This window comes from Chiroxiphia lanceolata, chromosome 4 (assembly GCF_009829145.1).
Source record: "Chiroxiphia lanceolata isolate bChiLan1 chromosome 4, bChiLan1.pri, whole genome shotgun sequence".
NCBI classification, from domain to species: Eukaryota; Metazoa; Chordata; class Aves; order Passeriformes; family Pipridae; genus Chiroxiphia; species Chiroxiphia lanceolata.
The window spans coordinates 74579362-74606199 of NC_045640.1; the positions used below are offsets into that span (position 1 = coordinate 74579362).

The 26838-nt window shown below is 48.4% G+C and overlaps 1 protein-coding gene across 1 annotated transcript in view; it reads left to right on the forward strand.

The window, feature by feature from the left end:
• FRAS1 (Fraser extracellular matrix complex subunit 1) overlaps nt 1–26715 on the forward strand; it is an 88238-nt gene extending 61523 nt beyond the window's left edge. Inside the window, exons 22-55 of the mRNA XM_032686713.1 lie at nt 403–549; nt 1528–1668; nt 1752–1895; nt 2069–2212; nt 2805–3075; nt 3614–3698; nt 5340–5666; nt 6156–6309; nt 8135–8313; nt 9934–10050; nt 11637–11751; nt 11957–12094; nt 12284–12316; nt 12997–13128; nt 13491–13616; nt 14024–14271; nt 15463–15611; nt 16059–16221; nt 16900–17035; nt 17333–17529; nt 17730–17883; nt 18258–18521; nt 18627–18815; nt 19218–19337; nt 19773–19952; nt 21796–21920; nt 22477–22617; nt 23242–23472; nt 23573–23686; nt 24702–24852; nt 25299–25458; nt 25690–25852; nt 25995–26241; nt 26360–26715. Of these exons, the coding sequence (XP_032542604.1) occupies nt 403–549; nt 1528–1668; nt 1752–1895; nt 2069–2212; nt 2805–3075; nt 3614–3698; nt 5340–5666; nt 6156–6309; nt 8135–8313; nt 9934–10050; nt 11637–11751; nt 11957–12094; nt 12284–12316; nt 12997–13128; nt 13491–13616; nt 14024–14271; nt 15463–15611; nt 16059–16221; nt 16900–17035; nt 17333–17529; nt 17730–17883; nt 18258–18521; nt 18627–18815; nt 19218–19337; nt 19773–19952; nt 21796–21920; nt 22477–22617; nt 23242–23472; nt 23573–23686; nt 24702–24852; nt 25299–25458; nt 25690–25852; nt 25995–26241; nt 26360–26715 (5741 nt within the window). The remainder of the gene's footprint in view (nt 1–402; nt 550–1527; nt 1669–1751; nt 1896–2068; nt 2213–2804; nt 3076–3613; nt 3699–5339; nt 5667–6155; nt 6310–8134; nt 8314–9933; nt 10051–11636; nt 11752–11956; nt 12095–12283; nt 12317–12996; nt 13129–13490; nt 13617–14023; nt 14272–15462; nt 15612–16058; nt 16222–16899; nt 17036–17332; nt 17530–17729; nt 17884–18257; nt 18522–18626; nt 18816–19217; nt 19338–19772; nt 19953–21795; nt 21921–22476; nt 22618–23241; nt 23473–23572; nt 23687–24701; nt 24853–25298; nt 25459–25689; nt 25853–25994; nt 26242–26359) is intronic.
• The last annotated feature ends 123 nt before the right edge of the window (nt 26716–26838 follow it).

The window sequence follows — 26838 nt, forward strand, 5'->3', positions numbered from 1 at the left end:
TTTGCTGCCTGCATTTGCAGCAGTCTGCCATCCTCTCCAAATTTTTGTGTTTCTGGGTAAAGAATCGTGTGAAACACAGGTTGATTAAAAGAAGTAAGAAAAACAGAGACAGGGAAAGCTCTTATTTGGGGATTTGGATTCAGGATCAGTATTTTACCCTCACCTGTCCAGAGGAGAGTAAGCATTAGTCTAAGAAGACATACCAGTCTTTTCCAAATAGAAGGAGGCCCTTTACATTTTGGAGGCTGTGAAAAGGAACATAACAAGCCAAAACTCCAAAATCTCCATATGTGTCTGTCAGAGAGGACAAGAGGAGTAGCAAGGCTGCAGGATAATGCCATTTTCACTTGTGCAGTTGGCTGGTGCATCAGGAATTTCACTGATTTTCTTGTCTTTCCACAGCCTGCAGCAACCAGTGCTGGAGCTGTGACTCGGCTGCCAGCTGCACTTCATGCAGAGATCCTGCCAAAGTCCTGCTGTTTGGAGAGTGCCAGTATGAGAGCTGTGCTCAGCAGTATTACCTGGATTTTTCCAGCAAGACTTGCAGAGGTGAAAAACGCGTTGCTGCTTTCAAGAAAAAGAAAAAAAAAAAAAAATTAAAAATAAGTAATTAAAGTGCCTTGGCTAAGAATCCGTTACGTGGCAGGTGGCCTGCTTTAAAAAGGGGGAAGTTGTTCAGTGACAGGTTGCTCGCGAGGTTTTTGCAGTATTTTTCTCTCTTTTTGGGCAGCCTGCTGTCACATACTTGAGCCTTTCAGTGGAACAAGATTATTGCAAATCGCTCTCCTGTAAGTGATTCGGTAACTGAGCCAGCAAAGTTTGCAGGGGTCAGGTCCAGCAATTCATTTAGTCACGGGTCAGCTGAGTCACGAGTGAGCTTGCCAGGAGAAGGCTCTTTTAGGGTGTCTGTCAGACCTCCTGTGCTAACCTGCCTCTCTCTCCATCCTATTAAATCCTGCATCACTGGATGGCTGCAGGAACAGCGGTTTGGAGTGGTTTTAAAGACACGTGGCTTGAAAGATTTGCAGAACTCTCCAGCAGAGTGTTTCCTGATGGAATTAAGTGAGGAAAAGGTGGTGGCAGCCTGAGGAGTCCCTGGGCACGTGTGCATGGCTGGGATTCTGCTGAAGACTGGAGCAGGGATAGTACAAGGGCATGTGAAGGCAGGTCTGATCCCAGCTGGATCCAGTGTATTCCTGGCCAGTGGACTTTCCAGAGGGACATTCAGGCTGTGAGGGACAGCAATATCATTTTCTTTTGGTCAGGGTGCTTTGAAAGCATGAGCTGGATGATGCAGGATGAATAATTGCTAACGAGCCACAAACTCCACGTTGGCAGACAAGGAGCACTGCTGCTCCAAGGATAAATTCACTCAGCACAAATCATGCTTTCTCCTTTTTTTTAGTATTTTAACAGGTTTTACTGTGTTCTTTGCTCCAGGGGCTTCTATTCCCACAGTGCAAAGCCCTTGTGTGGGGTGAGCACCCCAGGAAGGGCCGCCCTGAAGTGGCTTTTGTTTTCTTGCAGAGTGTGACTGGAGCTGTAATGCCTGTAAAGGTCCCCAGAGGACCGACTGCCTGCAGTGCGTGGAGGGCCACGTCCTCCATGAAGGAGCTTGTGTGGAACAGTGCCCTGCAGCTTTCTACCGGGAATCAGACACGTGCCAGAGTGAGTTCTTCTGGAGTCCGACATGTTCCCCTCCTTGTCTCCAAGGTGGTGTCGAGCTGAACTCTTTGCCTGTGACTTTTTAGGGTGTGACCAGCCCTGCCTTCAGTGTCACCGAGCAGCAGATGAGTGCAGCCTCTGCCAAGCCCCATTCTTCCTCTTGGACACTCGTTGTGTTCCCAAGTGTGGGGAGAGATATTATGCAGACCACACAAAGCAGAAGTGCACAGGTAAGCACAATGGTGGCAGTGGTCAAATGAGGCAGCTCTTAACTCTTTGCCCCTTACTTTGACTATTTCTGTCAGGTGGGTAAGACACAAATAGCAGTGTTTCTGTTCTGTGCACCAGTGGCTGCATTGGTTTTGCAGTGTCTCAGTGGGGTTGTGCTTTCCATCCGCTTCAGCTTGTCCTCCTGGGTGCCTGGAGTGTGACAGTGACAGCCTGTGCCACCTCTGCGACAGCACCACGTTTCTGAAGAATCACGTTTGTGTTTCTGCCTGTGGCCAGGGTTTCTATGGCAATACACGGACCAGAGAGTGTGAAGAAGGTGAGTGTCTCTCATGACAAAGTGACTGAGCCGGCAGGTTTCCAGCAGATTTTAAGGCCAGAAGAAATGTTCGTTCAGTCACGTTTTCGGAATTCACTTTTGTGCACTTCCCTGTTGAGAGTCAGCAGCTGTTTTTCTCCAGTTTTTTGGTTTCATAAGATGTGCATGTACGTGGTTTTCTAAGTGAAGTTACCTGGCTAAGTGTGGAGGCACATCTTTCCAGCAGCATCATTTATCATCTGTGTAAAACAAACAACAAAATATCTTGGGGGAAATCCCTTCCTAAACCAACTTCAGTTGTAACTTATCCTTCCTTTATTCTAAATGAAGATTTACAAGTCTATCTTGCAGGACAAGCCAGAGTATGTTGTTCTGTGATGGGGAAATCACGATGGGAACTGATTTGCCAAAGTCATGGTGGGGTTTGGGGTGGATTGCAATTTTCGAAGGTAGTGTTTCTCCGCCTGGGTCAGGAGTGAACAGGGCATCGTAAGGGTCTGCTCTGTTACCCCAGGAATGGTGGTGACAGGCACGATGCCAACACTGCCCATGGTAATCCCTTCAGTAATACCTCTCCCTTGTTCCATTGCAGCCAGGGAACATCCCTGGAGCTCCCGTGCGAGCGGCACCCTCACCGTCGGCATCGGCGGGGTGACAGCCCTGGACCTGTCGCTGCTGGGTGTGTGTGATCCAGGCGGTGGCACGGGCCAGCTCCTGTTCCACCTGGACAGCATTCCCTCCAACGGCAGGCTGCTGATGGTGGTGGCCGGGCAGGAGGTGCTGCTGAGCCAAGGAGACCACTTCAGCTGCAGGGATGTGCAGGAGAGGAGGGTCCGCTTCGTGCACAGCAAAGACAGACCCAGGTGAGACTTTTTGCTGGGCTTTTGCCTTAAAAAAAAAGGCATGTGTCTTTAGAACAGGCATTTCCTCCTTCCTTGGAAGCATTCCTGCAGGGAAGCACACTTCTCCCTGCTGTTAATTCAACCACTAGTTTACGTATGCTCTATCATGCTATAACTGAGGGTTAATCCTGGCAATCCTGGAGCTTCTGTTCTGAGGCCAGAAAAGTGACTTTTTTCTTTTGCAGCAAAGAGCTGACATTTAGAGTTGGCACTTTATCTTGGAGGTGCCATCTGATGTGGATAACATTAGTTAAAGGGAAATGAGGGTGTATTATTACAGAGCTAAAGGTATTTTATTACATGTTGTGACTGCTGTGAATCCTCAGGAAAAAAATACTATAAAAACAGAATTGAAAAAACTTGAGTTAAAGCTTCTGTCACCAAGCCAGTCATTTTTACTGAATATATAATATGTTTATCATCATTGAGTCCTGCAAAAGCACTTCATTAATTTATATTATCCTGTATTTATTATCCCCCTTGTTGGGGACTTCTTTAGGAAAGGAAAGTTTTCCTTGAAGGTCAGCGATCAACAATCCTTCTCCCTCCCTGAGGTGATCAACATTCAAGCATTTTCAACAGAGGTAACGTAACCAAGCTTGGAAACAACCCTGAATTTTGTACCATTTGGAGCCCTGGTTTCTTGCAGGGATAACAAAGGAGCTGGGCAGAACTCGAGCTGGAGTTCAGGTCAGGCAAATCAGACTCAGCTCTCCCTTAGGAGAGGCAACCAAGAGCCACATGGAAGAAAGGGACTTGGGGAAGTGACTGAAGAAGTTGGCCTGTGTCATTTTGCTTGTGCAGGGAGTTGCAGCTGTACAATCATAGAGAAATTATCAGGGAGGGCTAAGGGGTCCCTGCTGCTCCAATTATCCTTTGGATCTGTGGATGCTCTGCTTCAGCTTCTTACTGCAGGGCAATTGAGCCATGATTGATCCCGATAGCAGGGCTGCTTTGACACTCAGGCTTAATGCTCTGTTCTAGGACAGTTGGGAATTAAATCAGCATGAGCTGTTTAAAGTGTGTCTCTTAAACTGCTCCCCACTTCTGGGCAAGCTGATGGTACTGCCAAGTGCCCCTGTCTTTTATTATGGTTATTTAAAGTCTGTGGAACAATATTGTGGAGGGGCCTCACCCCAGAGGTGGTACAGGCATCTTAACTGGGACCAGGTTTCCAGGGAAGCTTTGCACTGAGCTTTTTCCAGAGTGGAGAGCTCTAGCAGAAGTTGTGGCTACTTGGCATATTCTTACAAATAAAGAGACTTTAAAGTGCATCCTCGGAGAGGCATTAAATGGCTTGATAAGAACTCTTTTAGTGCTGACTCCCTCCTGCCTACAAGACTGGCTCAGCCTCCATCCGCACCACGAGTAATTTATATTCCATATTAGTCATTCCCATAACTTCTGGAAATTAGAAGTGTTCCAGTTTGTCCTTTAGAGTAAGACAAAGTGTGGATTTGGATCCTGCCGGGTGTATATTGATTCTGGCTGGCACTGAGATCTTTGCTCAGTCTAATTCTTGTTTACCCCAGTAGGACGTTCACCTAAGTAAGAGCTGCAGTGGCTGCCCCAGAATACATAAGTGAGCTTTAATGGTAGGAATTTTGCCTGTCGATCCCTAATAACCCTCAGAAGTCGTGCACAGGTGATGTGGCAGCAGGAATGTTCCCAGGGCTTTGACTTTGTCCCTGTGGGATCTCCTCCCTCCCGAGGCAGCGCGTTCCCAATGGCAAAGGATGTTTCTTGGGATCAATAGGCACTGCAGATTTAAACTTTTTTGACAACTAAAAAGTAAAGAACTAATTTAAACCAGCAGAAATGTGGGATCTTTGGTGTAGGCTGAATAAGGCTGTGGGGAATCGTAAAAATTAAATAACTACTGGTGCTGATGACACCCATTTTGCTGTCATCTCAAAAGGCTAACGAAGATCAGCTGGAGTCAGATGCTTTCTGTATAAATATCCTAAGTTCTTTTCCTTTCCTAAGCTTGCTGTGGCATGAGAATCTTCTTTTAATGTGACTAAATCAGTCTAAATGCTAAATATTCTTAGATCTGGCCACAGGGGAGAAAGGTGTGGAGAGTGATTTTCTGCTTCTTAGAAACAGGAGATTTCTAGGGATGAAGCGAGCTGGTTTCCTTAACCCCAGACTTTTCATTCCAGACTTTAATCATGATCCAATCCCCAAGGTTTAGCAACCACCTCAGAGCTGCTTTTGCGTTTCAGGCCCCGTCCGTGGTCAGAAACGAGCCCCTGCTCGTCGGCAGAGGGGAAAGCGGGACGATAACAGAGCAGTTGCTTGGTGTGAGGGACAGTGACAATCCTCAGGACGTCGTGCTGATGGTTGTGGAGCCTCCACGCCACGGGCAGCTGCTCAGGGCTCCCGGGGACTCGGCACCTTCCGTCCACACGTTCCACCCGGATGACCTCGTGGGGGGCCGGCTGCGTTACGCCCACGATGGCTCTGCCACCCGGGACGATGCTGTTCTCCTGCAGGTGAACGATGGGTTCCACTTCCAGAACATCCTGTTCTACGTCAGGATTGCTCCCGAGGTATGTGCTGTGACAGGAACCCCGGCAGGCAAACTAAAAGTCTGAAACCGCTCCTGCGTCCAGCCCTGACATCCACACTTCAAGTACCTTGAATTAATATGGGATAAAGATGTGAAAAAAAAAAAAAAGCCACAGGAATAATTTGAAGGCTAGAAAACCCAGCAAGTAGCAAAAGATTTTGGTGGATGCTCAGAGAGAATGAGGATGGTGATAAAGGACAAAATTGTGGAGGGAGACTCAGGTCAGGAAGGTTTAGGGTCAGCGACAGGAAATTAGGAATCAGAGGACAAGGTCAGTTCTACAGGCTGAGAACTGGGTCTGAGGGATACAGGTGAAGGGTGCACAACACCTCTGGAAGCAGACAACCAGGGTGGGATGCACGAGAAATTCCAGAATACTCTTGATCCTTTCCCTTTGAAAATCTGTTTCCGTCAGGGCAGCATTACTGACGTTCCAATAAGCCTTTTCCTGCTGTTCCCCTGCCCGCAGGGTGACAGGAGCCCTTGGCTGGTGACAAATTCCCTGGTGTGGGTGCCCCAGGGAGGCATGCTCCAGATCTCCAAGACAATCCTGCACGCCGAGCTACCCGGTGCCCGGGACTCCGAGATCACCTACACCATCACCAAGGACCAGCCCAGGCATGGTAAATATCTCTGGAATTCTGTTGTCAAAGAGCAGCTTTCCATCCCACTTCCATGGGGTTTTGTCCACATCCAATAGAATTTTTGGGGGATATTTTCTTATGATACTACACTGGATAAATGCTGCTAAACTCATCTTTTTCCGCTTCAAATGGGCATGCAAAGTAACAAAGTACTTTTGCCCTGCCTGGCCATCTGATCCTGTCCTTTCTCCAGGGGGAGTGAAATCCTGGTGGATTTACAGCCCTGAGAGAACAGAATCTTACTGCTAAAAGATACTATTCTACAACGAATGCCTAGTTTAAGAGGAGCACAGGGTAATATCTGTCTCTAGAAACTTCTGAGCAAAAGTTTACCTTGAAGAATTCCCTAAATTCCATGACATTTGATTTAATTTGTACCAATGGAAGGGGTTGCTGGCTCAAACAGGAATTAGTGACATTTGCATCTGTAGATAATTCTTGTCCCCAGATTCCTTTGGGGAGGCTCTGAGCTCATCTCTCAGAGCAATGGCTTTCTCTGGCAACCCTGTGCTTAGGAAGTGTCTTCTGGGAACAGGCTGAGGAGGAGCATGGAAGGTTCTGGGATTTGTGACTGAGCAATAAATGGAGAGAAACCGGATGGAACAGAGAAGGCATCATATGTGGAGGGAAAAGAAATATGGAGAGAAAAAAACCCACATTCTTTTCCCACTCAGCATCACCATTTTCTTCACTAAAACCATGCCTTTAAATAACATACTTTACATTTCTAAGAAATGATACCACGTTTAATTTGCTGAGCCAGAGAAAACTAGAGGGTCCCCTCTAGCAACATCCGTGGGGTTTTATTGCCTTTTGCTGTGAGGATGGGCTGTTTTCCATGGCAGCTGCCAGCACCTGATGGAAACAGAGATCATGTGAGTTCTGCAGGTTAGAAGTAATTCATTTGTATTCCCCCTTTAGTTTTCTGCAGATGAAGGTCTGTCTTCTCATTTTTAATAAGCATTTACATGAAAACAGGAATTTTTTCCCTGAGGAACTTGTCTCCTGCTGCCTAACCCTAACTAAAATTTATAATCCTGTGTTTGTATCACCATAATTATCTCTGCTGTGATTAATTGCGAGAACACAAACGGGTTTGTAGCTGCAGGTGAGGAATAAGCAGCAAAAATCAATGATCTTCAAAATTTTATCTAAACTACTGTTTTGCAGAAAGTGAGGGAAAAAATTAAGAGAGAGAAATGTGGAAAATGAGTCCTGAATCCAAGAGGGCTTATCTGCCTAACTTAGTCTGTGAGTGATGAAGAAGATATTCATACCTGTAGAAAATATGTAATTTGATTTTTAGATTTGTAGGGGAACTCCCAGGAGCAAACCCGTAAGATTTGGAATGTAATTAGGGCACTGATAAGTGAATATTAGCACAGGGTTGGATGATCAAATGAAAGTGTGATACTTCAGCTTGTTGAGTTATTTTCTTGTTGCTCCAACTGTTTCGAGGGTGGTTTAGGGAAATGAAGTGAGATGGATGTTTTGCACAACGGAATGATTAATAATCCATGAGCAGAATTATCAATCTGTTTAACAGAATTAATTAACAAAGTGCTAATTCTGACGTGAACCCCAAAAAGGCCAAGTGCAATTGGAGATTTCTGTTCAGACAAATCCATCAGGTGGACTTTTCAGCATAATAAGTTCCCAAAAGAGCTAGAAAAGAGCTGACCTCGAAGAGATGAGTCTGCTGCTTTCTGACCCCGAGGTTGTGCCCTGGAAGGGAAGATGAAGAGCCTGCTGCAAAGCACCTCTCCCTCCTTGTGTTCTCACAAGTGCCCTTTGCTTTTCCCAGGGGAAGTGGTGCTCCTGATCCCGATGCCGGCAGACGGCCCCGCAGACTCGTGGCAGCTTTTGCCTGATGGAAGAGCAGCCTCCCCCACGACCTCCTTCACCCAGCAGGACATCAACGATGGCATTGTGTGGTACAGGCACTCTGGAGCTGAAGTAGAGAGCGACTCCTTCCAATTCCAGGTATTCCTCATCAAATTAATTCCTGAAGGGAATTAATATAAATTAGTATAAAAATAAATTCCCCGAGGGTCACATGGTAACTCTCTGAGATTACTCCTCTTGCCTTTCCCTGTATCCTGTGATCCCAGGTTTTAAAATGGCACAGGTATGTGTGTCAGTAAGCACTTGTGTTTGCACACAGACTGATGTGTCTGTAGGTACACGTTGGGTGCCTGAAGATGACGTGCAGCTCATATCCCGGGTGTTGGGATGCCCCGTCTGCAGCTCAGACAGGAGGTTTGACCCCTTGATGCTGCCTGGCAAATACATCACCCTCTCATAACACCTGTAATATTTCCACCAAGTGCCTTTTTGAAGATGGTTTTGCAAGCCCCAAAGCCACACACAACCCTCCTGCTGCCTCCCCTAAGCTAATGATTTGATTTTGACTGGAGAGTCCTTCGTCTTGCAAACAGACAAAAAGGTAGAAGAACTCCCCAGCAGCTGGAAAACTAAAATAAATCCCACCTCCCCGCAGGTTTAACAGCCATAAAATTCCTCAGACAGGTCCTTGCTGTTTGCTGGGAAGGTTTAACAGCCTCCCCTAACGCTAAGCCCACGCCAACACTTGCACTCAGTGTTTGTTACATCTGGTTTACAAGGCAGAAGCAATTACTGTAGCACCCGGAGAGGCAATTAAGGTAATTTCTAAAGTAATTAACATAAGTGATAATGAGGAATTTGTGAGCGTCAGTGTTGAACAAGCTAATCTTTAGCTTAATTGCTGCGTTCCTCTTGTAGACCATGCATTTTGCATGAGTTGGATGTTTGGGTTTGGTATCTGGGAGCAGGAGCAATAATTGTATGGAGAACTGTGAAAGGGAGCTGGGGTTACTGGGATCACCTCGGGACGCCGTGGCACACCTGTCCAAGCCTTGAGCCCTGGGTTGGGGCACCTCAGAAAGGGCCAACACGTTGCTTTCATCAGTAGTGTGACAGAGCACGTGCAGCAAATGGCTAAAATCGTGTCGTTCATTTAATCACAACATGTATTTTTATGCGTTTTCTTGAAATGGAGCTTCACGAAGGGAGCTGTATTTCTTTGTCTACCTCACCTCAGGACTGCTGGGAACATGTGCAGGCTCATCTCTAGGGAATGTTTCTGGTCCTCTGAATTTTTAGCAATTTAATAACATTTGCTTTATATGTCTTCACTGCAGACCTGCAATTATGAGTTAGGTACCCTTGCCTTCACTTTTGGTGTTATAGTGGTGTATGGAAAATGTTTGTGAGTCTGTGAAACACAGCCTGTCGTGGAAGCTGTTGGGATCACAGGGAGCCACTGCCAAGACGGTGCCACTATTAAAAGACCAGTTATTTTCACCTTTGTCAGCACAATCTCATTTTGAGGGGAGGAGGAAGGTTTAAGAAGCCACTATTTTTGCTGTTCCTGGGATGAAAGGTTCCACTAAGCTGCACAGGCGGTTGGAGTAAAACTCAGGAAATCTGTGGTAGGAACTGGGGGAAGCAGAAAACGGAAGGTGTCTCTTTGCCTTCCCAGAGCAGGAGGAAAGGAGAGGGGAAGTATGAAGTGCAGGGGTGTTCTGTCAGGTATCCATTCACATGATCTTTCCTTTCCAGGTGTCCAGCTCTGCCAGTCCACAAACCACCTTGGAAAGCCACGTGTTCAATGTTGCTGTTCTGCCCCAGACACCCAGAGCACCTCAGCTTTCCCTGGGCTCCTCTTTGCACATGGCTGTAAGTGATACACCAGACAGCTGGAGTAGGAATGGGAAAACAGTAAAGGTTAGAAGAGTAAATGGTGGGGAGGGTGGAGAAAATAACATGGAACGTTGAAAAACTCAGTATTAAAAGTGATGAATGTCTAGACTGTGTCAATGGAAAAGGTGATCTTGAAGTTTAAAGTTGATTTTGTAGGCTCAGACTTTGGGGTAAGCCTTCTCCACATGTCCCCATCACATGTGGGTGAAGTCCAGCCTTCCCTTCTACTCCTGCTGTCTCCTGCCTGCCAGACAGGACCAGGAAAGGCCGAAGGAGGTGATGGGAGAGGGATGAGTGAAAACTCCATGGCACAATGGCCTTGTCAAGGTTTAAAATAGCAGTGACCTTTCCCATGGTGATAAAACATGCTCAGACTGCTACTTGGAGCAATGTATCTTTCTGCTCCTGACTTTCTGTTGTTGTCATTATTGACGAAATTGATGGGAGAGATGTCTGGCAGAGCCACGAGGAGCTGGGTTTTATAGCTAATTACACACCACAAAATTCAATAGGGCCATAAAATACACTTTACCTCACCACCTGAGAGTCCTGCCTTCGGGAGAGACAAATAGGCTTTGGAGGCAACTGGGAAGCAACCATTACCTTAAATCTTTCCATCATAAAATTGCGCTTCCTTGCCTCAATGTGATGGAGTTCTGTTCATTTGTCTTCAGCCTCCTTCAGAATTAGACTTCCAATATGCGAAGTCTTCCCATCCTTCTAGTCTTGACTTGTCCTGCTGGGAAAGGTCAGAAAAAGTTTGGTGACTATTTGGTGGTTAAACTGGACATAACATAGATACTGTTTTTTCTTCAAGTTACCTGTTCCCCCCGTGTTGGTGAAAGGATTTTATTCCTGTTCCTTAACCTTTCATGTTCCAAAGCAGATTAATTAATTGCCTGTATCCTTAATTTAGCTCGTTTTCTCCCTATTTTGCTCAGGATTATGAAATGAGCTGGATGCTTTTCATACCCACTGAGCTGTTTAATTCAGTGACTTCTTGGAGCTGTTAATTCTGCAGGATTAAGGTTCATGAACACATGCAAATTAAGTGCTTTTGGGCACCTAAGTCTTTTCATGCAGCACCCTAATTCCTGTAATGTCTTGCCTGCCTTTGGCTCATAATAATCCTGTTATGGAAGGATCAGAGCAGTTTTAGACAGGTTTAAAACAAAGGGGGGAAAGCTTCTCTCTATTCCAGTGAAAGGGCTGAGTCATTTTTAGAATTACTCTTAAAAGAAAATCAAGTCCAGCTGCATCAGACTATACCAGAAAACTGTGTAGGCAATGACTTACGTCTTTGTCCAGGGAGGTTTTGATCAAACTAGGTTTTCCTTTCTCTCTTTTTAGTTGCTCTAGGTCAGAAGAGAAACCTGCCCAGCTGTGAGTTTGGAGGTTGTACATCTGCAGGGGACAGGGTGTTAGCTTTGGGGTTAAAAACTAGGCCTTTACATTCAAAGATTGTCTTATATTTAACTTCAGCAATTCTCTTTCAATGCATTTTTGGGTGAACCTTTCCTTGTCTCTGGCCTTGATGCTCTTGGTCTAATGTGTTTATTGAGGTGCTGGAGGACCGTGTGACAGTGATTGAGCCCCATCACCTCTCCTTTGTAGACCCAGAGGTTCCCAGTGAGAAAATCCTGTTCAACGTGACTGTCCCTCTTCTTCCTGGCCAAGGCAAGTGACCCTGTTCAGAACATGGCAGAAAACCATGTTTCCTGAGCACAGCGCATTTTTCCCCTCGAGCATCACTCTGTGGAGGCACCTGTTAATCTGTTCAGCCTCCTTCCTTGGCTTCCAAACACCTCCTTCCTTAACCCCACTTGCAGCCGTGGAACTAAGTGGCTTCCTCCTGTTCACGCTGGTCTCTCTGCCTCCGTAGGTATCGTGGAGCACAGGGACAGGCCTCTGTCCCCTGTCAGGTATTTCACCCAGGCAGACATAAACCACGGCAAGATTGCCTATCGCCCGCCGACCGCAGCTCCTCACCTCAGGGAGATCATCGCCTTCTCCTTCGCAGGTGAGGCTCCCTGTGTTCCTTGTAGGGCCTACAGGGAGCTGGACTGCTGCTGTTCCTCCTTGGGGAGGAGAGGCTCCTGTCTGGCTGAATGTCAGCACTTGCTCTCTCCAAAAGTCTCCGAATCCTACGTCAGTAGGTGCTTTCCTGTCCTACCCGCAGTGACTCTGTGCTTGTGTTTTGTCCTGTCAGGTCTCCCAGAGTCCGTGAACTTCCGATTCACAGGTATGTGAACCACTTGCACTTTTTATCCATCTGCCCTTCCAGTTGACTGCTGCTCCCTGGCCTTTCTTCTACTGCAGGCACACCTATGGGTGCTCAGTAGGAATTTTCTGGAAAAACACATACCTGGGGAATATTAATTCATCTGAGTCCCAGCAGTGTTTTATAGAAGCTGAGCTGCAGCTTTAGTAGAGACATCTTTTTCCAGTGGTTTCCTGGGATCCATCCTAAAAGCCTGATTCATTCCTGTTTCCCCCCTGTGCGAACAAGGAGTTTTATGCTGTTGTTTTTTTTAATACAGCATGGAGACATATCTGCAATTAAATTCCCATGATAAGCTGCTTGCTTGTTTAACACATCCTTCCCTTTCCATATGGTTTCTGGCTTCCACCAGCAAGATGGAGTCCGTGTTCTGACTTAGGAGCACATCTAATAGATCTGTGGAAGACGGGATGTAAACACACAGACTTTCAGAAGTTTTAGAAGAGTTGAGTTAGGGGCAAAGATAAATGCTCTTGGCAGGTGTGAACTGTGTGTCCATAGACAAAGGTGTGGCTTGGAAAGGTGGGAGAGAAATCAGCGATGTCGGGTGGTGGTTTTGTACAGAAAGGTGCATTTCCCACGTGAAAGTCCCTGCAAACCCATCCCTAAAACACTCAGCCGTGGTTTCTGTCTGTGTGCAGTGTCTGGTGGAGAACACACAACCCCAGAGATGGTGTTTGTCATTCACCTGCTCTCTGCGGAGCAGCAGCCTCCGGTCTTCCAGATCGCGGCGCCGTTCCTGGAGGTCAGCCAGGGGGGCAGAACCGCCATCGGTGAGTGGGGAGCAAGGTTGTTTGGGATGAACCACTGCTGCTCGTGTCAGGAGGTTCTCTGGGGGTTTGTAGATTACCCCCCTGCTCTATGAACATGTGCACGTGTCTCTCTTAAGCTGAGGGTTTGCACAGGGGTCACTTGTGAGCCACAGTAGCAATATGGGCATCATCAGGAGACTAATTATTTCCATGAAACCAGCAGCTCTTGGCCTAGGGCAGCTCCAGAATTATTTTACTTGTCATGTACTGACTGAATTACATGGTTTTTGGCTCCAATCACAATAACACCTCACAAACCCTGAGGGATATTCCCAGTGTAGTGTCTGAGGAAGCTGAAGCCACGCTCTCTTTCCCCGGCACAGGGATCCAGTTGGCTGTGAGCGACACGGATACAGCTCCCGAGGGTCTTTTCTTTGAGCTGGTGAAGCCTCCCCATCATGGCATTGTGCTCAAGTACAGTGCAGGAGTGCAGGAGCTCATGAGAGCGGGTGAGTTGAGTAGGAGTTTGCCTCAGTGCAAGTGTGTGCCTGTCCACATGGCTGAGTTAGTTGACCAGGAGTAGAGTCAGATACCCCTGACAGATATGGATGCATCCATAGGGAAGCCCTATCTAGCTATGAGCTCAGAAATCAGCTGGGAAGAAAGGAGGATGGGTGCCCTCCCTGAGAATCTGGAGGAGTCGCCGTGTCTGTGGAACTGGGAAGTTAACAGCTTTTCCTCTGCCCTACCGGCTCCTTAATAAATGTCCTCATAACTCACGGCCCTGTTAGGATGGGATTAAATGCCAGTTTAGTACGTGATTAAGTCTTCTGCTAAATTGGGGCCTTAGGTCATTCAGATTGGATTCCTGCTCTGAACAGAGTCTTCCTGACTTGTGCTGTTTGCTTTTGGGAAGGCGACGCCTTCACCTACGAGGACGTCACTCGGAACGCGCTGCAGTACGTGCACGATGGCTCAGCAGCAGCAGAGGACAGCATGGAAATCTCCGTCACCGACGGTGTCACCACTGTCACCACGGTGCTGAGGGTGGAAGTGTCCCTGCTGGACACCAACGGCCCGCAGCTGGTCCCAGGCTGCTTGCTGGCCGTCACCGTGGCCAGTAAAAGCTCCGTGACTCTCTCTCGGCTGCACCTCGCTTACACTGTAAGTTTTTATCTCTTCCTGAGCCCAGGGAATGCCACCAGTCTCCCTTCCCTTGTCCCTCATAGCCCCTTCACCACACACCTCCCTGCTGTCAGCGTGGATTCTGCGTAGAGAGCCCGAGTTTTCACTGCTGCCAAAAGGGGAATAACAGACCCTTTCATCCCACAGGGATTTAAGGCTATCCCCGTTTGACTGTAACAGAGGTGAACTGCCATGCTGAACATGAGAACAGAGTTAATCCCAGATTTTTCTGTCAAACGGACTTGCTAATAAAGCACATGGATTTGCTAAGTGTTAATCCTGTGAAAATTTCAGCCCCCTCACCCACCTTCCAAAATTGCCTGGTTTTTTTTTCTGGGCAGATTTGAAGGGGGAAGGATTAAGCAAGCCAAGATGCTGCACGGCTTGGTGGCTTGAGTTGGTCCCAGGGGTTGTGTGCTGTGCAAGAGTTATCCTGCTGGTGACATTCCCAGGAAAGGTGCTTTACTCCTCGCAGATGATTTGGCAGCCAGTGCATTAGCAGTGGGGTTTGGGTCTGAGATTGCAGTGCGGGTGTGAGGCTGGAGAGATCTGAGGTGGTGGCTGTCAGAGAGATGATTGGGGATGTTTTTTTCCAAGGGATCACTCTGGATAAAAGTCTGGAGTCTGTCCTGTTCTCCTCTTAAAGAGGAAGGCTGACAAGAGGGTTATTCAGGTTTAGTCTCAGTAAGAGGACAGTTAGGGAAAAGAGGATTTCATTCCTGACCCATATGGTGATTTCTGCTAGGGTCTCATTTTTCAGCCAACCAGCAAAAACTCTTCTCAGGAAAGATGAACTGTGATATCATAGAGGTGGTTGTACTTAATGTAGTTGAAAAGAGGCAAAATCAGCTTTTATTTTAGCGTGAAGTACTTTGAAAATGAAAATACCAGGTTTGTGTCCGGGAGACTGTGTTGATGTGATACCAGGGAACAAAGAAAACCTCTCTGAGCTGAGAGAAAATGAAAATACATTTTGTGGTAGAGTTTGAAAATGTCAACCCATTTGACTCTTCTCATCAGGAGAGCTTCATTTAATATTCATCCATGGATCTGACCCAGCTAGGCAGATACAGTTCCCTGCAAAACACTTGTTCCTCCTTCCATTTTTAGTGGAGGAAAGCAATGGCTAATTTTCCCTGTTTTGATTTGGTTTGTTCCTTCATGTTTTAGGACAACAGTTCTCCTGACTCAGAGATAAGAATCCAGTTGATATCTCTGCCTGCATATGGAACCCTCTTACAGATGTCGGGCTCCCACAATGAAGAGCTTTCCAAGGTTTATAATTTCACCATGGAAGACATCAACAGCCAGAGGATCAGGTAGCAAAGAGAGCTATTCTCCTTCAAGCCATGCCAATTAAAAGCTCTGTGGGTCTTCCCCAGGGATCTCTGGGCTATGTTATGTTAGTGCAGTGTTTCAAAGGTATTTCCCCCTTTGTTGTCTGTTGTATCCTCTGGGATTATGGATAAGAGCATTTTCCAAGTGCAGAATTACGTGTTTCTGCATGTCTGAAATGCCAATACTTGTTGTAGCTTCAAATTAGGGGGATTTTTTTCTGTGTCTGTGATGTCATGGTGACACTTGAGGTAGGCAACACCTAAAGCAGTGATTTAAAAGAATTCAGGGAATGAACATGAGGGAGGGTTGGGAACTGAGATACCACCTCTCTTCCGCGAGGTGTGTGCTCACCTCTGACTACAGGGACAGGGTGTAGTTTCCTGACTGTCAGTGGGACTCCCTGACCTGGGCTGTGTTTGATTCCACAGCTACTCCACCACGTTTGAGACCAGCAATCAGCCCGTTACGGACATCTTCCACTTCGCTGTTCTTGATGCTGATGACAACCGGCTGGACAGGCAGATGTTCACCATCACTATCACACCTGCCCACACCCTGCCTTCACTCATTGCTTTTGCTGACCACATCACTGTGAGTGGCTGCCCAGGATACTGGAAACAGGGAGAAAAATGGCTTCAAAGTGAGGAATTGGGCAGTTTTCCTGGACCGAGGGGAAATCGCTGAAAAAATAGGGTGCTGCACATACAATGCTGTGAATGCAAAGGGTTAACAAATCACTTGGAGGCCAGAGGACGCTGACAGTCCACCTGCATTTCTGAATCTCCTCTGCTTACACCTAGTCAGGAGCTGGTTCTCCCTAGAGTGTCCTGTTGATATCAGTGGAACAAGTCTGATTTATCCCTGTCCAATATTTTGTCCCTTATTTCACCAGCCTGTGTGTAAAGTCTGAAAACACCTGGTGCTTTGGACTGACACACAGCATTTCACACTCCTTATTGAAGCCTTTTGAAGATTTGCATTCCCCCTCCCTTGCCTTCAAAAGGCTCTCTCAGTCAGAAATGCATTTTCTTGCCTTCCAAGAGGTCGGAGTGACTCTGCCAGTTCTCTTCCTGCCCTGATGAAGCCCTCACAGGCTCCTCCTGGGGGCCAGGCAGGCTTTGTTCTTCCCATCTCACCTCACCTCCCAGCTGATTTCCTGCCTGACAGATCTAGGGGAGGATGGGACAGCACTCCAGAACCTGGGCAAGCCTGTTCCATGGAGGCAGCCTTGTTCAGTAAGGCTTTGTGTTGTGTGCTCTTGCTTTCCAGGTGGATGAGGGGGGCAGGATCCCACTGCTGGCTGGTCACCATTTAACTGCTGGTTATGATACTGCTGCCAAGGAAGACCTGAGGGTCACGGTTGTCACTCTGCCTATGTATGGCTACATCCAAAACACCAAGACAGGTAAACTGCTTGCCTCTCTCCTCTTCCCCCTGGCTGGTTTGTAGCCCTAACAGGATCATACCAGTCATATCCCGTGGATGGGGTCACTTGTGCCCAAAAACTGCAGCTTCCACTCCAATGCAGCAGAGTTTGCTTTCCTTAAAGATGTGGAAATCCATGTTGTAGGAAGTAACATCCATCCTTCTGCAGCCTTCACTATGTGTCATTCTTCTCCTAATCCTGCTGCTTTTACGTTTAGTTTATCAGTGACTTTAGTTCATCAGAACACCCCTTCACTAGTGATATTCTGGTTTGCAGGTGAGAGTTTTGGCCCACAGAGTGAGTCTGCTGGCACCACAGACGCATCCTTTTCCCTTCAAGATGTTCTGGAGAACAGCATTTACTACTTCCAGAGTGTCCATGAAAGCATTGAGCCCACGAGTGATGTTTTCAGCTTTTATGTGAGCGATGGCTTCAGCCAGTCTGAGGTGCAGAGCATCAACATCACGATCCAGGTACGCCCGTGCTCGCTGGCTGCCAGAGCCCTCTCCTTTCACACAGACGCTTTTCAAGTGCAAACTTTGCTAGACTATGGCTAGATTTGGACAGACTGGTGATGTCAGCACCAGTACTGTCATTTGGGAACTTGTATTTCATTCAGGTGGGTCTTTTCCCTGTGTTCATTTCCCTTTTTTGACTGTGTGTCTTTGTGCAGAGACAGAACGATGAGCCCCCCAAGATGGTGCTGGAGCCTGTCCGGGTGCAGGGGAGCTCAGGAGTGGTTGTCACCAATGCCTCCCTCAACCTGCAGGACTTGGACACCCAGAACAGTGAGCTGGTCATCGTGGTGAACCAAAGTCCTGAGCATGGTACGTCCTGACAAGCTGAGGAGGTGAGGGAGAGGGAGTCTTTTTGTGTCAGCGTCTATCTGTCTTCATACTTGTGTGTGTAACAGGCCCCAATGTGAGAGAGGAGCCTGGCATGTTGGATAAAGCACATTTGGACCAGCAGCCATGGGATTGTACTTCAGAACAGCCCTGTTTGAGAGTTGTCCCTCACTCTTTGGGGGAGGAGAAAGGGGGGCTTCATGCATTTCCCTGGGAAGTTCCCTGTGTGTTCCCCCCTTTCCTCTTCTAGGTAGCATTACCCTGCAGTGTCAAAGCCAGGCAGGGTGTCAGTGAAGGCTAATGTCCCCAGCAGGCTGCCTTATTCCCATCATTTTGATCCGTCTGTTGTTTCCCAGGTCACCTCCGCAGGAGACAGAGCCCGGCGGAGCCCCCGGAGCGTGGGCATGTGCTGTCCAGGGGCTCTTCCTTCACCTACCAGGACATTCTGGATGAGCTGATCATTTATACCCAGAGCGGTGCAGCAGCACAGACAGATGAGTTTGGCTTCTCCGTCACGGATGGGCTCTACACACAGGCAGGGAGGCTGGAATTCTCCATGGAGCTGCCCAAGAAGCAGCCACCCACGTTAGCTGTCAACAGGGACCTGCAGCTCCCAGCTGGTACGAGGAGAATGGTGTTGCTCGGTAGTGCTGGATGGTCCAGTCTAAACCAGTTGCTTTGCTGGGCTGGCTGAAGCTGACTGTGCGCTTCTTTCCCTGGTCCAGGCTCTGCAGCTCCACTCACAGCTCAGCACTTGAAGGCAGCAGCTGGTTATTCAGGGGACTCGACACTTAGATTTGTCCTGAGGAGGGATCCCAGCAGGGGCCGTCTGCAGCTGAGCAAAGCTGATAACCCAGTCCAGATCTCTGCCAAAGGACCTGTCAAAAGTTTCACCCAGGCTGATATAAACAAAGGTGAGAGTGCTGGATTTTAGATAGTCAGTGCAAATATATGTGGCTGGTTTAGGCAGTCCTGCAAGGAGCAGGGAGTTGGACATTTATGGGTCCCTTCCAACTTGAGGTAGCCTATGATTCTATGATCCTTATGAGAGGGAGAGGATGACCTTAAGCAGGGAAGAGAAAGGGAAAAAAGTTCAGTAAGGCTGTTAGAGCAGAGCAGAGAAACGTATCATTAAGCAAATGTTAAGAAATCTCTCTCAGCAGGGAAAAAGAATAAAGAGAGAAGGTAATGAAACCCAAATCCAGGCGCTCTGTCCAGCCCCAAAGTCCCTCAGCTGATGGTGCCTGCTTCCAAACTACAAATGAAATGATGCAGCCTGTAATAAACCACCTCTTTTCTCCTGTCTCTCTCTCCAGGGCAAGTGGTTTACGGCCACAAGAAAGGGGATCCCGGCGGAAATTTCCCCTTTACCTTCGATGTGATCGATGCAGACGGCAACAAACTGACAGACCAGGTTTTCCATATCCATGTATTAGGTAAAAGACAGTGCTGAAGTTATGTTCTCTTTGCTGCAGAGCCCAGGACTTCACAGATTCCCATCCCACATGTATGGCAAGTGAAGATGTAGTTCTTGAGGCGGAGTTTTGATGCTCTGTCAGTTCAAAGGCCTTTGAAGTGAGGGACATGGGGAGAGTTTGTGGGTGTAAGGATTAGTTCTCAGACTTGTAACAAACTCACTGAACAGGTAGAAAAATTCCCCTTAATATCTTTGTGCAGTTTAGATTGTCTTTTAGGCATTCTAACGTGGCCATCCCCTCAATTAATGCCAAGATCCAAAGTTCCTGTTTCGGAATTATCAAAACATTTGTGTGTGTGTTGTCTTTTGCTTGAGCACAAGTACTTGATATGAATAACACCAAGGGAAGGAGGGTGACTGTCTCCTAACTCACCTTTGTATTTAACCCTTCCAGAGGACAGATTTCCCCCCTCCATCGTCACTAACAAAGGGCTGGTGTTGGATGAGAACTCAGCGAAGACAATCACAACCCTCCAGCTCTCGGCCACTGACCAGGACAGTGAACCCACCCAGCTCCAGTACAAGGTCACCCGACAGCCACAGCTGGGGCACCTGGAGCACGTGGCTTCCCCAGGTGAGCAGGGAAGTGTTTTACTCCCTTGGGTCCTTGGAGCAGCAAGGCTTTTGACCCCTAAAGCTTCACTGCGGGGAAAAATGTGCTTGGAGGCTGCAGCACAGAATTCTGTTTCCCATTAAGAATCAAGTAGTCATTAGCCCATAGAGTTGGAGAATAAGGTGAGCAGAGGCAAGGCAGCCTGAGAATCACAGGTGAGGATTTATTCAGCCTTTGGGAGAATTTATGCCCCTGTTCCTGCTTCTGCATGACAGGAAAGCTTTCAGCGCCCCAGAGAATCCATCCCTTAATGTCCATGGAAACAGAGCCCACCTTGGGGAACAGATATCTTGTTTTCTCTCCCCCTCTTGGCCAGTATGTTCCTTGATCCCTAAAAACCAGCTTCATTCCCTAGCTGTGCTTTGGAGAGAGGAAGAGAACTATCCACTGAGTTAGTTTAAAAGGAAGCTCCGTTGGGGTGTGATGGATATGCTGGATAATGAATTCTGGTCCTTCAGAGAGGGGGGTTGATCAATCTGGTGGAACTCCTGCAAATGTGATCTGAATTTTAGAGCTACCTTCTGTGCCTGCTGACAGTGTGAGTGTGCTGCCTCTCTCTGATGAATTAATCTAAATCTCTGCTGTCATATAATATGCTCTTCTGATTTAATTATACTCATCTAAGATTATATTTCTTCTTAGCATTAGATTTCTCATTAACATGAGATTAAAGTGGAACTATCTGCTGTGTGTGTTTTCAAGATACAGACAGTCCCTGTACAGCTAAGTTTTAATGTGTGGTTTGCCTCATCCTCTCATGTTGAAAGGGCAGGAATAATGAATGAAAGTTATAATAAGCAAACCCCCTGCTGAGAGTAAATTAAAAACTTGCAATATTTTTGTCTGAATTGCAAACTAAACAGTGAATCTTGTACTTTGGAGACCTGGGTTAAGGATTTTATTCCTCCTGTTATTTAAAATGTGATGATTCTGATTTCTGTGCTTTTTCCTGCCTGTGATGGACCGAGAAAGATAGAGAGTCGCAGACTGGGAAAGAGTTGTTCTCGTGATTTGAATGACCTAAACCTAAGGAGAGAGTACTGGAGTGTTCAAAAGAGAACTCAAACCTTTAAAGCTAATGAGCTCTGAGGAAATCTTGGCTGATCATTCTGGTTTGGCTCATTTATTTGTACCAGATCCTGATATCTTTTGTAGTGTGGCCAATACTTGTCAGTAGCCATTTCGGGTGATAGATTGGTGGCAAACTTTTTGTCAGGGTGTTTGTTGTTGTTAACAGCAGTAAAACTGTCAAACACAGCAGTGACAGTTAAAAAGCTCAAGTGCTTTTTAAAATGCTTGTCATGTCCCTTTCTGTGGCTGTGTCACACCTAATGGCCTGTAAAGATGTCACTATAAATCACTGGTGTAAATGGGCCTTAGTCTTTCTAAATGCAGGGGTACAAGGAAGGGTAGAGAGAGCGGAGACTTGGAAGGCACTTTGGAAAACTGCTGGGAGGCCAGGAGACCTTTAACTCATACTCAGTGTTGCCATGGTTGGGTTAGTCCTGCCCAGCAGTGACAATCCAAGTGTTACAGGAGCCATTTTTCTCCCAGCTTCTCTGCCCCTCAGCCCCCAGAGGCCCATCCCTAACAGGGTGTCCTGACAGTGTGAGGTGCCTTCTTAAGATTGTAAGTCTGGGAAAAAGGCTGGACTTGATTTTGCAGAAGGAGTTTTCAGGAGGCTCTGTGCCAGCTGAAACTCTGGCTCAGCTGAGGTTCATGGGACAGATATGTCCAGCTGCCTATAGTTTTTCCCTGCGTTGTTCTTTCTATTACACGGTTTTCCCTATTATTCTTTTTCCAGGGGTGAGAATTAATTCCTTCAGCCAGGCAGACTTGGCCTCTCGCAGCATCCAGTACGTCCACACCAGTGACATGGAAAAGCACATGGATGCCTTCACCTTTTCTGTGTCTGATGGGATGAATGAGGTGAGTCCCAGCGTGGCCTTTGCCCAAGTAAGAACAGAGGGGGCTGCTCTTAATTGTGCTGTGAGAATTCCTACATCCCACAGGGAAAGCAGCGAGCCCCATGCAGGGAACAGGGAGCCACCTGTGCTGCAGCCTCACGAGACTGGTTTACCAAGATCTGAATGTCTGGTTTTCAGCTGCTTGCCAATTGCTCCTGGAGCTCAGCTTTGATCCAGTGCACTGACGACGTAGTGACGACAGTCAGACCCTTGGGAAATGTCTCCTTCCTGCTTTCTGAAAGAGGAAAATCATAGCTGCACATAGAGGGAGAGGGGCAAAGTAGAATGAGAGAGGGAGGGAAAGTGGATGCTCATAAATACCACAGAATGAGGGAGACTTAATTAGTGGGGAGGGATAGAAAAGGTCATGTTCACATGATCTGGGCTTAGAAGCTCAGATGTGCTCACTAGACAAGGCTGAAATAAGTGACCCGAACTGGGGATCACTGTGGTCTTGCAGTGGAGTTGTACTCTTGGAGGGCTGAATTCATCACAAGAGGTTTTTCCTGCTATTCCAGGTGAGCCAGACATTTGACATCACCATAAACCCTGTGGATGACTCCTTACCCATAGTGCAAAGCCTTGGGATGACAGTTCAGGAAGGGGTGAGAAAAACCATCACCGAGTTTGAGCTTAAAGCAACAGATGCTGACACAGAGGTAAGGCAGGACTTCCCCTTGCCTCCTCCCTCCCCTCTCCTGCTGCACATCTGGGCTGTCAGGAAAATGGGCTTGTGTTTAAAGACAGGCCTGGCCTTGACACTGAATTTACCAAGGATGGATGAAAATGACCTAGCATGGATGAAAAGGACGTTTCCACCTCCCAAGTCTGGCTGAAGGGCTGGCTCTACTTCACTGCTACTTCCCTGCAGCAAGAGCTCTCCTGGCTGCCTCTTACTGCCCTTAGCCAAAATCCTCCCCTAAGGTTTTTTGCTGCTTCTGCACCATCAGCAGTGGCAAGGGGCACGTTGCCTGGAACAGCTGCAGGATGGGGGGGGCTGCTCTTGTGTTCACAGAGCTGTCATAGGGGTGGGAACCGTCTCAGACCATCCAAACCAGTAGTTTGGTGTGATGATTTGTAGAGAGCCACTTTGGGAGAGGGATGAAGACAGGGCAGGGCTCAGGGGGAACCAGTTTGGTGCGCGGGGCTGCGTTAGGCCGGGTTGGAGACACTGCGCTAGGGAAGCTGTCTGGGCAGGGAGTCCCTCTCCAGGCTGGAAGGACATGCCTGTCCTGGTGCTGAGTCCATGTCCCGAGCTTTGCCACTCCGTGTCCTCGGCACAGGTCGAGTCGGTCACGTTCACAGTGGTGCAGCCGCCCCGGCACGGCCTGATCGAGCGCAGCAGCGACAGCGGCCAGCGCCACCAGCAGGCCACCACCTTCACCATGGGGGACATCTACCAGAACCGCGTCAGCTACAGCCACGACGGCAGCAACTCCCTCAGGGACCGCTTCACCTTCACCGTGTCCGACGGCACCAACCCCTTCTTCCTCGTGGAGGACGGGGGGAAGAGGGTGAGGGCAGGAGACGGGGTGTGAGGGAGACCTCGACCCGCCTGGGTGGATGAGGCGCTGACTCCCGGAGTAACGTCCGTCTCTCTGAACTTTTTGTCAGGTCGTGACAGCAGCACCACAGCACTTCCTAGTGGACATTCTCCCTGTGGATGACGGGACACCCAGGGTTGTCACCAACCTGGGTTTGCAGTGGCTGGAGCACGTGGATGGCAAGGTAACTGCCTGTCCGAGCTCAGCTTGGATTGTTTCTTAGGCTGTTCCTGTGGCAGGAGCTTCGCAGGTAAACATCCTGATCCCTCAGCATTTTTATTTTTGTGATAGAGAAAATCCCTCCACCCCAGGGTATATTTTCAGCTTTGCTGATGGTGGAGAAGTCTTGATGATGTTCTGCAGCAGCCATGGCAGAGATACATGGCTTTCCGAGGATATGATGTAGGGATTTCTCACTGTGACGTGCCTTTGTTTTGCTGAAGTCCAAACAAAACCCCAGGACACTGTCTCTCTCGGCTTGTTTCTGAGGGCCCAGCATTAACTGCAAAGAAACACTTTGGTTCTTCCTAAGAAAAAAGATTGGAAGACACTTTAGTAAGAAATTGTATTAAGAAGTGGCTATCTCAGCTCAAATTCCTGACTTAAGGAAAAGCACTCCTGCAGCCTCGGGCAGTTCAGTTCTCTCTCTTTCTCCTACTGTTAAAGGCATTTTCTTTTAGAAGAGAAAGCAAAATGTGGTGGAACTGAGTCAGATCCACATGAGGGCATTTGAAAGAGGCCCTAGTGCAGGCGCCCCAGAGCAGCTTGAACTGTCCCGAGAAAGTTCTTCAACTTGAGGCTGTTTGCAAATGCTTTTTGCAAAACCATGCCTCACCTAAGCATCAGCACAGCACATGGAGCAGAGGTTTTCAGGTGAAACCGAAAAATTTATCCTAGCTTTTAGTCCCAGCTACGTAGGGCTGGGCAGCTGCTTCTCAATTTGCTTTTCTTTGAGGCACACATTGATTTTTTTAATTAAACAAACCAGATGTGAGGCAAAATTCAAATTCTTCCTGCACTGTCAAACACCTTGTGGGGTGTCTGTCTGTTCACACTGCTCTGTGCTTTCACATCCCTAGAGTTTCCCTCATGGAAAACTGTTTGACAGAGGGATCGTTGGGCTTTTTGTGTGAACAGTCAAGCAGACTTGCACTGCTGGAGCTCCAGTGTTTTACTCCCTTGGTTTGGCTTTAATCCAGGCAACCAACTTCATCACTAAGAAGGAATTACTGGCGACAGATCCTGACACAGATGACAGACAGCTGATCTACGAGATAACAGCTGGTCCCAGAAATGGTCATGTGGAGCACAAGCTGAAACCAGGGATGGCTGTGACCACTTTCACACAGGGTATGGAGCTGGGCTGTGTCCTGCTGCTTTTTTCCTTCCTTTGTTAAGGAAAGAAAAGATGGGAAGGGAGAAGACAAGGGGCAAGTCTCCAAAGTATGTAGAAAATAAGCCTTGGACTTTCCTTTCAGTTACAGAAATCCTGTGATTTCTTAATAGATGCCAACCTGTGTCCTGTAGCACACCCAGGTTCTCCAGACTTGTTAGAGCTGGAGACTTGACTTGGGACAGTAAAGAGGAGTTGTAGATCATCACAAGGTCCGGTAGATGTGTAGCCAGCAGTGCAGAGCAGTGTGTGGAAAGTTCAGTCTTGCAGGGCTGAGGGGCCCTCCATCAGGAAGGGGAGGTGAGGGGGTTACTGCTTCCTGTGGAGACCCCGATCCTTGCGGTGATGTATAAAACTGCCGTGGGATTTCTGTGTCGGCTCACTGGATGTCTCCTCCTGGCAGAGGATGTGAACCAGGGCCTCGTTCGGTATGTGATGGATGAGGAGAAGGCTCAGGAGACCACGGACAGCTTTCAGTTCCTAGTGAAGGACAGCAAACCCAACGTGGTCAGTGGCAATGTCTTCCACGTCCAGTGGTCTCTCCTCAGCTTTACACACACCAGGTAAGTGTGATTGGGCCCTACAGCGTGGGAATGAAATTCTGTCCATGAGGAGAGGGGCCTGCTGGGCTAAACCACGGAGCAGCTGCCCTCTGCCCAAGTCCCTCGTTATTAGTGTCCCTCGGATTTTCCATGGAGGCCACACTCACTCTGAGTCCGTGGTGCTCAGTATGACACAAACACACAGAGTTTGCTCCTCAGCCTGTTATTTCTGTCTGCTTGATCCCTCTGCAGCTACAAGGTCAGAGAGAGTTCCGGCTCCGTGAGTGTCACCGTGAGGCGGGTCGGGAACCTCAACCAGTACGCCATCGTCCTGTGCCGCACCGAGCAGGGAACGGCCACCGCCGGCTCCGGATCACAGCCGGGACAGCAGGACTACGTGGAGTACACGGGGCAGGTAGGCTGGGGACACCGGGAAAGGGACGGTCTGACCGTACCTGCCCTCAGGCCTGGAGGAAAGAGCTGATGGAAAGCGATAAAAACACCGAGGAAGTTGCAGGCCCCGGTCCAAGGAGAGCAGCCGGCTTCCTGCCTTCCAGGTGCAGTTTGAGGAGCGGGAGGACACCAAGGCCTGCACCATCGTTATCAATGATGATGACGTCTTTGAGGGCACGGAGAGCTTTTCCGTGGAGCTCAGCATGCCGGCCTATGCTCTGCTGGGGAACGTCACCCGGGCCACCATCACCATCGCTGACCCCGAGGACGAGCCCACACTGCAGTTCGACAGGAGGACTTTCCATGTCAGCGAGAGCGCTGGGTTCCTCTCGGCTCCTGTTGAAAGGAAAGGTGGGTGGAGCCAGGAGGGAGCCCCACGGGAGGGACAGTGGCAGAGGGCAGAGGTCTCCACCAAATAGAGGAAAAGTATTTCCATAGAATTATGGGGTTTTTTTCTGTTGCTTCCTAGGGGATACCAGCAGCACCGTGTCTGCCATCTGCTACACCGTCCCCAAATCCGCCACGGGAAGCAGCCTTTATATGCTGGAATCTGGCTCCGATTTCAAGTCCCGGGGGATGGCAGATGAGAACCGGATTGTTTTCGGGCCGGGTGTGACCGCGGTGACCTGTGACGTGATGCTGATCGATGACAGTGAATACGAAGAGGAAGAGGAGTTTGAGATCATACTGGCCGATGCCTCGGACAACGCCCGCGTCGGCAGCCGGGCTTCAGCCACCGTCTTCATTGCTGGTCCCAACGATGCCTCCACAGTGTTCCTGGGCAATGCCACCTTCACCGTCAGCGAGGCTGCAGGTGAAGGGTAGGGGGGGCTCCTACAGAAACAGACCTGTCCAAGATGTGCAGAGGGGTTCTGTGATTCCTTCTGCCCCCCGTGGTGAAGGCTGGGGGCAGGAGCGATAGTGAAGGGAGAAGGGGGTGCTGAAGGG